The 9,597-nt window shown below is 37.8% G+C and overlaps 1 protein-coding gene across 5 annotated transcripts; it reads left to right on the top strand.

Moving 5' to 3' along the window:
* The first annotated feature begins 262 nt into the window (after positions 1 to 262).
* LOC112197369 (disease resistance protein RUN1) lies at positions 263 to 9,109 on the top strand. 5 transcript variants are annotated; one of them, XM_040517991.1, is made up of 13 exons: positions 270 to 1,075; positions 1,192 to 2,302; positions 2,496 to 2,783; positions 2,904 to 4,224; positions 4,304 to 4,359; positions 4,857 to 4,976; positions 5,341 to 5,445; positions 5,770 to 6,179; positions 6,463 to 6,512; positions 6,632 to 6,744; positions 6,870 to 7,088; positions 8,059 to 8,187; positions 8,305 to 9,109. In XM_040517991.1, the coding sequence occupies exons 1-4, from the start codon at positions 555 to 557 to the stop codon at positions 4,047 to 4,049; spliced, it is 3,066 nt and encodes a 1,021-aa protein (XP_040373925.1). In that variant the 5' UTR covers positions 270 to 554; the 3' UTR covers positions 4,050 to 4,224; positions 4,304 to 4,359; positions 4,857 to 4,976; positions 5,341 to 5,445; positions 5,770 to 6,179; positions 6,463 to 6,512; positions 6,632 to 6,744; positions 6,870 to 7,088; positions 8,059 to 8,187; positions 8,305 to 9,109. The 5 variants fall into 5 exon arrangements, with proteins under 5 accessions (XP_040373927.1, XP_040373925.1, XP_024193770.1 ...); XM_024338002.2 differs by lacking the exon at positions 4,857 to 4,976; XM_040517990.1 differs by lacking the exon at positions 4,857 to 4,976 and having other exon boundaries at positions 6,588 to 6,744.
* The last annotated feature ends 488 nt before the right edge of the window (positions 9,110 to 9,597 follow it).

Raw genomic sequence — 9,597 nt, 5'->3', positions numbered from 1 at the left:
TGTAAATTTATATAGTAGTTGGAAGGGGATCGGAGTACCCTCAATTTGAAGACATATAAAGCATAAACAGAGGTCTCAAGTATCTCAGATCTAGAGGGTTCTTTAAAAAGTCTAATTGCATTTCTTTTCCATTGAAGTGGTTAACAGGAGTGGTTGCTGCATATAATATTGCTCGTGTCAGTTCTGTAACTACGTACATTCTTTTTTTTTTTTAATCAACATTGATAATTTCCTTGTTCCATTAAGCATCAAAGTAATGATATTTCAAGTCTCCGAAGGCATCGCAAGAAGAAGTCCAAGTCAAAAAGAATCTGCTGCTTGGCAAGTGCGACTCGTGCGAAGTTGCAACTTGCAAAGAAAGGAAAACATTTAAAAAATCATAAGAGGTTCTCATTTATCATTTTCAATCTCACATTCACATTGCAGCAGGCACGAAGAAACTACCTACCGAGAGTTGAGATCTCAGATATAAATCATATAATACAAAAGAACTCTAGGAAGGCAGATCTACTGTACAAAAGATCTCAGATCGAGCAAAGTAAAGCAAGCAGAATATGGCTTCTCTGACCACAGCAGCAGCCAGTTCTTCATCTTCGTCTCTCCCATGTTCTTCTCCTAATCACCAAAATCATTACACATACGAGGTGTTCCTGAGTTTTCGAGGCGAGGATACGCGCTTTAATTTCACAGATCATCTGCATAGCCGTTTGTGTGAGAGGGGAATTGAGACCTTCATAGATGATGAGCTCAGAAGAGGAGAAGAAATATCAGCAGCTCTTGTCAAAGCAATTGAGGAGTCGAGAGTTTCAATCATTGTCTTCTCTCAAAATTATGCTTCGTCAAGGTGGTGCTTAGATGAACTGGTCAAGATACTTGAATGCAGAAAATCCAAAGGACAGGAGGTTAGAGTGCTTTTCTACAAGGTGGATCCCTCAGATGTTCGACACCAAAGTGGTGCTTTCGGTGACGCATTTGCTACACTTGATCAATGCAAATACGAGGATAGCATGGGCAAATGGAAGGCAGCTCTCAACGAAGCAGCAGATTTGTCTGGATGGCCTTTCAAGGACGGCGAGTATGTCACTAACCCGGCCCCCACTAGCTAGTTAATTAGCCTATTTTTTATATTTTTTAAGACACCATTTATCTTCTACTTTATTTGATTTCATATATATGCTTTTAAAATCATAGGTCTGAGGCTAAATTTATCAAGAAGATTATTGATGAGTTGTCAGCCCGAGTAGTTAACCCTTCATGTGAGTTGCACGTTACAGAACATCCAATTGGATTAGAGTCTTGTAGACAAGATGTCAATAGACTTCTACATGTCGAGGAAGATATTGTTCGCATGGTAGGCATATGGGGGCCAGGTGGAATAGGAAAGACCACAATTGTGAAAGATGTGTTTAATTCAATTCGCCATAAGTTTGAAGGTAGCTGTTTCTTGGCAGATGTTAGATCTAAGTCAAGTGACCTAGCCCAACTGCAAGAGACACTTTTGTTTGATCTTTTAAGGGACAGAGAATTGAAGGTGTGCAATGTTGATGTAGGAGTAAGTTTGATAAAGACAAGGATGCGAAATAAAAAAGTTTTCTTAATCCTTGATGACGTGAGTCATTTTAGCCAATTACAAAACTTAATTCCATCCCCTGATTGTTTTGGGCCTGGTAGTAGAATTCTCATAACAACAAGAGATAAACGTTGGCTAATTGCTCATCAAGTTGATGATGTATATGAGGTCAAGATGTTAAATGATCGTCAAGCTATGAACTTATTTAGTTTGAATGCATTCAAAAGAAATAGACCTCCAGGCGATTATTTGAAACTTGCACAATGTGCAGTATGCTATGCCCAGGGCCTTCCATTAGCTTTGATAGTTTTAGGCTCACATCTATTTGGTAGAAGCAGAGAGGAGTGGGAAGCTACCTTAGATAGTTGTAGGGGAGAAGATCCCCACAGAGAGATAAGAGACGTGCTCAAAATAAGTTATGATGCTCTGGGAGAAGATTTAAAAGGATATTTTCTTGATATAGCTTGTTTCTTTAAAGATGAGGAAGTAGACCATGTGAAACCAATACTAGATGCTTGCTACGACGTCAAATCAGTGAATGGTATTGCACAACTCCAAGAAAAGGCCTTAATAAGAATTGACAAAGATTGGAAGGGTTGTAGGATTTGGATGCATGACTTGATAGAAGAAATGGGTAAAGACATAGTGTATCAAGAGTCACCTGATGAACCTGGGGAACGCAGCAGAGTGTGGAATGAAGAAGATGTCAACGACATTCTAACAAATAATACAGTAAGTATATTTGTGTTTTTCAATTTGTAAAGCATTTTATATTGAATATAATTTCTTACTAAGACCTTGAAGAAAACTGTATTGAAAAAGTGCTTGTGTTTTCAATAGAAATTGCTATTTTTTTTTTTTTTGGTCTGAAAAGAAATTGCAGCTGCAGTTGCTAGGTTAATAAGCTTGCTTTCTTTTACTGTAGGGAACAAATAAAGTTATAGGCATTCAGGTCCCGTGGCTATCATCTACGACATCTTTGAATGCTAAAAGCTTCTCAGGGATGACGAAGCTTAGATATATTTCTATGAGGGGGATGATGAAATATGAATCCTTTTCTAGAGATATTGATTATCTCTCCAACCAGTTGAGGTGGCTTGATTGGCCAAAATGTCCGTTGCAATGTTTTCCATCCGATTTTCATGCAAACAAACTTGTAAATCTCGATATTTCTGGCAGCCGCAGAATCACACAACTATGGGAGGGACGTAAGGTACTATAATCTAATATTTCATTTTATTTCAAGACTTCTTTAAAAATAAGTAATAGATAACTGTGTTGTAAATGACTGCATCCACTTGGTTGATCTTTTCCTTTTTCTTTTGCCATACAGAATTTTTCAAGGTTAACATGTATGAATTTAAGGGGTTGTGAATCCCTAACAGAACTCCCGGACTTCAGTGGAATCCCCAACTTAAATGAGTTGGATCTATGTGACTGTAAGAGTCTAGTTGAGGTGCATGATTCTGTTGGATTCCTTCCTAACCTTGTTATTCTGAATTTAAGGGGTTGTGAATCCTTAACAGAACTCCCAGACTTGAGTGGAATCCCTAACTTGAAAGAGTTGGATTTATATTACTGTAAGAGTTTAGTTGGGGTTCCTGATTCCCTTGGATTTCTTTATAAGCTTGTTACCTTGAATGTTGGCGGGTGCTCTAATCTTCTTATGTTTCCAAGAAAAATCAACTTGAAATCTCTAGAAACTATTTCTATCTACTGTTGCAAGCTTAAAGAATTTTCGAAAATTGGGGAAGGGATGAGTTTCTTGAGAAAATTGGATCTATCAGGCACTTGCATTAAAGAATTGGATGAGTCAATTGGAAATCTCACTGGGCTTGAAGTGTTGAATCTTGATAATTGCAGAAATTTTATGACTCTACCGTGCAGCATTTATGAGTTGCAAGATTTACGGACGCTTACTCTTTATGATTGCTCAAAACTTGTCAGATTTCCAAGAAAAATCAACATTTTGAATGTCGATGGTTGCTCTCAATCATTTCCCAAGCTACAGGCGTTGGATATCGGAGGATGCAGTTTATCAGATTGTGATTTCCTCATGACTCTTGATTGCTGGGAAACATTAGAGTACCTTAGTCTGTCAAGAAACAATTTTGTTAGTCTTCCTGCTTGCATCACCAAATTTGTCAAGTTGCGATGGCTTTTCTTGGAGGGTTGCAAGAGACTCCAAGAAATTCCAGAGCTTCCGCCAAAAGTTAAAGTCTACTCATCCTTGATACAGGAGGCATCTCCGTCATCAAGGCTTTCTTTGTCTTTAGACCCATCAATGGCATCACTGGCTGCGTTGTCATTGCTATCTCCCTCTCTCTATGAAACCGACAGAGAACCAACACCAGTGAATCCTCCGAAACGACAACGCACTGGGGCATCAATGGTCCACTTTGCATATGAATTGACTACCTCCCCAATCCCAATGTTCCCGGACCTGCACAGCGCCCATCACTCAACTACTACCCCATAGCTTCAAAACCAAGAGGAACCAACTGAGTTGTCATGGCTTTCTCTGTCTTCAGAACCAACAAAACCTGGTGGAGCAGTTAAAGGTGATCAAGACCAGTGGCTGTCTCTGAACTCTGATTCTCTGAACCATCCACTTTAGAGTTTAGACAATAACATCATTTAGTTGAGACAGAGAGGTTTGATATTCCACCTCCTATTTATTATACTTGAAGCTTCATAGTGTGCCACAACTAATAACATTTCAACATTTTTCAGGTTTGGGTATGACCCTATTTTGGGGCTGTCTTCATCTGCTATTTACTTATCAATCTGTAAGTTCATATATTCATCTTTTTCTTTTAGCGCACATGGGAAGATCTATGCTGTTTGTTATTGCATTAGAATTTGATACTTTGTAACCATGTACATCATGTACAATTGAACTCTGCCTTTTTTTTTAGGTTCATTAAGGGCAAGTTTCACATTTTCAGCCTACCAACTATTATTCCAGAACTGAACAAATGGCCCAGTCAAGTCACTCACTATAAACACTACATAGTACATTCAAAGTGATGTATGCATTGGCAGTCAGAAATATGTATAGTCCATGCACTCTTTTTAGGCAGTAACTAGTGGTTACAGCAAAGCATTGACATTGATTTTAATATTCTGAAAATGCTAATACAAGGAAAAAGAGAAGAAAATTAAATTCATCCTTAAACTATGTGATTAGATGATTCAGAAGGGAACAAAATTGCTCTATCTTTTTTTCTTTCTTTTTGGAATATGCATGCTTCAAACCCCTGATATGAATTACTCCCTGTATCAGACTTTGTGAATCTTTAAGAATGCAGTGATGCTAGCACATGATATGAGAAAATGCAGAAGCATATGATCATGGAGATTCTTTCAAGCCAACTAATGCTATCGATGACTAAAACTTACCTGTGTACTGTCTACAAACTCCTCCAATTTTCCATAATATAATAGTTAGCATAACATAATGGCTAGTAGTAGCATGATGCTTTGGATCTGGTCGGAACCTGAGATTGGCTATGTGAAATGATGGTATCAAAATTGTTTATTGTCGTCCTCAGTTGATTACATTGTTGTAGGAGAATATTGGTCGTAATCAGTTAGCTAGGACATGCAAATTATGGTAGTTCATAGACCTTGGTTGATATGATCCATTAGTAACATTTGTATTCTGGTTCATTTTCTTTACTTTCATTTTGTTTCTATATATGTTGCTAGGTGATTGATATCATGCAATTTGTTTGTTTGTTTTTTTTTTTTTTTTTTTCCATTTGCAGTGGGGACTATAGATTTTGCACTTGGAAAGGTTACAAACTCTGGCCAAGTTGGCTACATGGTGATTTCAGCTGAGTGAGATGACCGCAGATGATCTAAAAGCAAAGGTATATGCTATTCTCCTGTAGTTGTACACGTGTACTCTTGCCTATGCTCCTTTCCTAGTAATTCTGGGCTCAAGCGCCCATATGTTATTGTTTACAATTTTATCGAAACATCTCATGTTAAAAAGGCATGATGTTGCATTGTCCACATGGTCCATGGATTACGCACATGGAATATGAAATGCATCACTTTAAGAAAAATCTTCCCTGTATATGTGCATGCCACAAGCACATTAAATTTTCCTCTATAGATTACAACTTGAAATTTCATAAACAAGTATTGCCAATAATTTGCCAAACTCATATACAAATTTTTTTTGATATCAGAAGTTCTAGCCTGGCTTTGGCTAAGAATCTTGCTTCAAGGTGATGCGGCAGGTGTGTGCTGACCTTCTTGATTAAAATGGCCTAGAATTGGTTTTCATTGTTTTTAAGGATGGAATTGATATTGTGAGAGTGGTATGCCGATTCGAATGCCGAGCAATAAGTTGCCGAAAGACAGGCATTTGATTGGGGATAGTGTGGTTTACGATGTGGGTGTTTGGTTGCCCGAGGAGTTTCAGCCGCAGCTAGAAGTTACCCCCATAACTAAGTATGATTCGGATCCTCAGCTGGAATTGGGCCGCCAAATTGCGGTGAATAACTCTTATATATGCTATGGATATTTGAAGCAGGGGAATATTCAGGTTTTGAATATACACGCTGCATTGAGATTGTTGTTTCGAGCTCATACATAGGTAAATGCAATATTCTATATGTATGCACTCTATTTGGATTAGCAGGATGCAGTGTGATGATCACTAATGTAATTTGACTCAATCATAGCTATGTAGGTGCTGATGCTTTGATTAGTTTCTTAATAAAAAGTTATAATGCGCTTTACTCAAGGCTGCAAAACTTAGTAGGACTTTTGCTTTATCTCGTATATACTCCTACTAGAGTGGCTTTTAATTTTCAAGTTGGATTACTTGCCAATGATTATTATATCTTGTTGGCCTAAGCGATGTCTTGTTCTGTCAGAGGGTCACAGACATGGCTTTCTTTGCCGAGGATGTTCACCTTTTGGCTAGGTAGCTCTTTTTTCCCTGCTCAATACTTTTCTTCCCCTGGTTTGTTTTCGCATTATCTGACATCATTTTCTGCAGTGTGACTATAGAAGGATGACTTTTTGTGTGGAAAATTTCTGAAGGTCCAGATGAAGATGGTACGCCACTAATCACAGGAAGGATTGTTATGGCCATTCAAATAGTTGGTGAGGGGGAAGCTGTTCATCAACGAGTTTGTTGGCATTGTCATAAACAAGTAAATGATTCTGTTAATTCTATTTTCAATCAAAGAATTCTAGCTTAATGCTTTTGATGTCCATGATCATTGTCTGTTGATCTTGAAGTGCTTGATTGATCTATCTTTTGCTTGAATACTCGCAGGATGTTTTGGTTGTTCGGGTTGGGAAGCGTGTTCTACAAATTGATACTACTAAAGTTGCAAAGGGTGAAGTCCCTTCTGCTGAGGATCCTATTAAGTGTCCTGTTGAAAAGCTTAGTGATGGGGTCCAATTTGTTGGTAAACATGATGGAGAGGTGACAGATTTATCAATGTGCCAATGGATGACCACCTGGCTGGTTTCTGCTTCTATGGATGGAACTGTTAAGTATCTTCACCATTTTGCTGACTTTGTTACATATTTACTTTTAGTGGAATAAGTAGTGAAACTTAAAGTGCATTTTCGTCAGGGTTAGTGGGAACATTTTGGCTCCAGCCTGTCCTTCTACATCTTTATAGATTTTTTTCCCTTTTCTTTTGGTGAATTAAAATAATGTTTTGGTTACAAAAGAAAATCTGTTGGCTATTCCTGCTTCAACTCTATGCTTTAGGAAATTTTGTATGAATTAGGATAAATTATTGATCTTGTCCTTCAAAGCCCTTTTATATGGTACAGAACAAGAACTGGATATGGCAGATGAACTTTATTTTGCTAAAGTATAAGGGAAAAGCGAAGAAATAGTGCTGAAAGAGAGAGAGTGTAAGCTGTACCCCATAGTAAGGAGATTGGCAATTTTTCTAAACTTAGTACATAGTATGATACTACTAGGAATGGAATAGTGGTTCAAACAATTTCATATTCATTCAAGAGGCCACCTTTTTTTATGAACAATACAGATTGTTTCTGAACAAGATTAAGTAGGTAATCAACTAGTTTATGATTCCTAATTGACTGTTCGGTTTGTGAGTTGTATGGATTCAATATAGGTTTGAGTAAGATTTTTCTGTACATGTGAAACTTTTCTTCCTAATTTCTTGTGGCCAAGTTCTGCCAGTTGACACCTTTTGGGTAAACATGTTGTGTTTTTACAAAATTTGGGTTTGTAAAATCATTTCCTGCACATACTGCATTTTAACTTCATCGAAGGTAATACATCATTTATGGGACAACTATAGGGTGCCTGTTTTATTTAATTTTAATTTTTTTAGAGTTGGCCATGGGTTCTAATACATGAGCATGTTATGGCACATATATTTTATTTATACAGAGACACATTTGCATAAACATTTTTCCCAATATTCTTGATTGATATAAGTTTTGTGACTCATACATTTGATCCTGTCCTGATACAGAAAAAGATCTGGGAAGATCGCAAGTCACAACCACGTTTAGTATTGAGACCCTATGATGGCCCTCCTGTTCATTCGCCTACATTTGTGACAGCTCCAAAGAGGCCTGATCACATCACACATATAGAAGTGGTAAGTGATCATTGATTTGTTCTCATTGTATCATAAGGTTTGTGATTCTGTTGCCTAGATGATGATGGCTACACGTCCTAGTGTAATGAATTGTAATTGCATGAATCCATTCTACAGGGCCCACCTAATCGGGAAGTGAAGATCTGGTCCTCAGAGAGTGAAGAAGGCTGGCTGCTTCCCAGTGATGCTGAGTCGTGGAAATGTACTCAGACCTTAAGAGTTAAAGAGCTCTGCTCAACCTCGAGTTGAGGATTTTAATCAAGTCATAGCATTGTCACAAGCTGGCCTTCTTTTATGTGCAAATGCTAAGAATAATGCTATCTATGCCGTGCACTTAGACTTTGGTGGTGAGCCAGCATCTACACGCATGGATTATATAGCAGAATTTACTGTTGCAATGCCTATTTTGGAGCTTCACTGGGACAAGTATATCACCTAATGGTGAACAAATTTATTGTGTCCAAACACAAGGCCATTCAACAGTATGCTTTGGACTTATCCAACTGCTTGCCTCCCCCATTGGAGAATTCAGGTTTAGAAAATTCAAATTCCAGTGTCTCACATGATGAAACTGAGGCGGTGTCAACTATTTCAGCACCGAAACCAACCATACAAGCTACTAGTTCTGTGGGTGCAGTTGCCTTGAGGTATCCTGTGCGTACTGGTTTGGTTGGTGCTGCCAAACATATATTTACTTTCATGTTAATCTTCCAAGGATTGTACCATATAAATGGTATACTTGACCAACTTTGCAAGTAGTGAAGAATTGCATTCTTTCGTTGTGGCTGTAAGCGACAGACATTGCTGTACTATATGGGAATGTATGATGAGGCTGCTTCATAGAAGCCAATCTGTAGGATTTGTATTAAACTCGTATATTTCGTTGTTCACATCTAGAAATACAAGAATATTATTATCTGAACCAGTCTATGAATTTAACAAAAATTTCACATGACAAAAATAACAAGCATAATATAATACCCGGAAGAACATAAAGGCCTTTCATGAGTTTCTTTATGTTATTGTGGAGAATATTGTTGGCTATCAGCTAGGCACTGCAATTAAGGTAGTGCATAGAAATGATCCAGTATTAATATTTGGTTTCTAGTTCATTTCTTTGGTCTCACCTGTTTTTTACTACTATGTTCCTGGGTGATTAAGTGGTTAATGTTATACATTTAAATTATTGCTTCCGTTTGCAGTGGGAACTATAATCTCTCCACTTAGAATGGTTGCAGATTCGGACAAAGTCGGGTACATGCGGATCTGACTGAATTTGAGACGACTGCAAATAAGCACTAATGTGTTATTTCCCTTGGTTATACTTGTTTGAGCCCAAAAGTATTTTTGGCAAGATCCCTTAGGAGATTTAGCACAGCGGGCCGATACTTGCGGTCCAAAAATAAGTCT

The sequence above is a fragment of the Rosa chinensis genome, chromosome 4 (assembly GCF_002994745.2).
Source record: "Rosa chinensis cultivar Old Blush chromosome 4, RchiOBHm-V2, whole genome shotgun sequence".
Taxonomy (NCBI): Eukaryota; Viridiplantae; Streptophyta; class Magnoliopsida; order Rosales; family Rosaceae; genus Rosa; species Rosa chinensis.
This window is presented reverse-complemented; position numbering and strand designations above follow the sequence as displayed.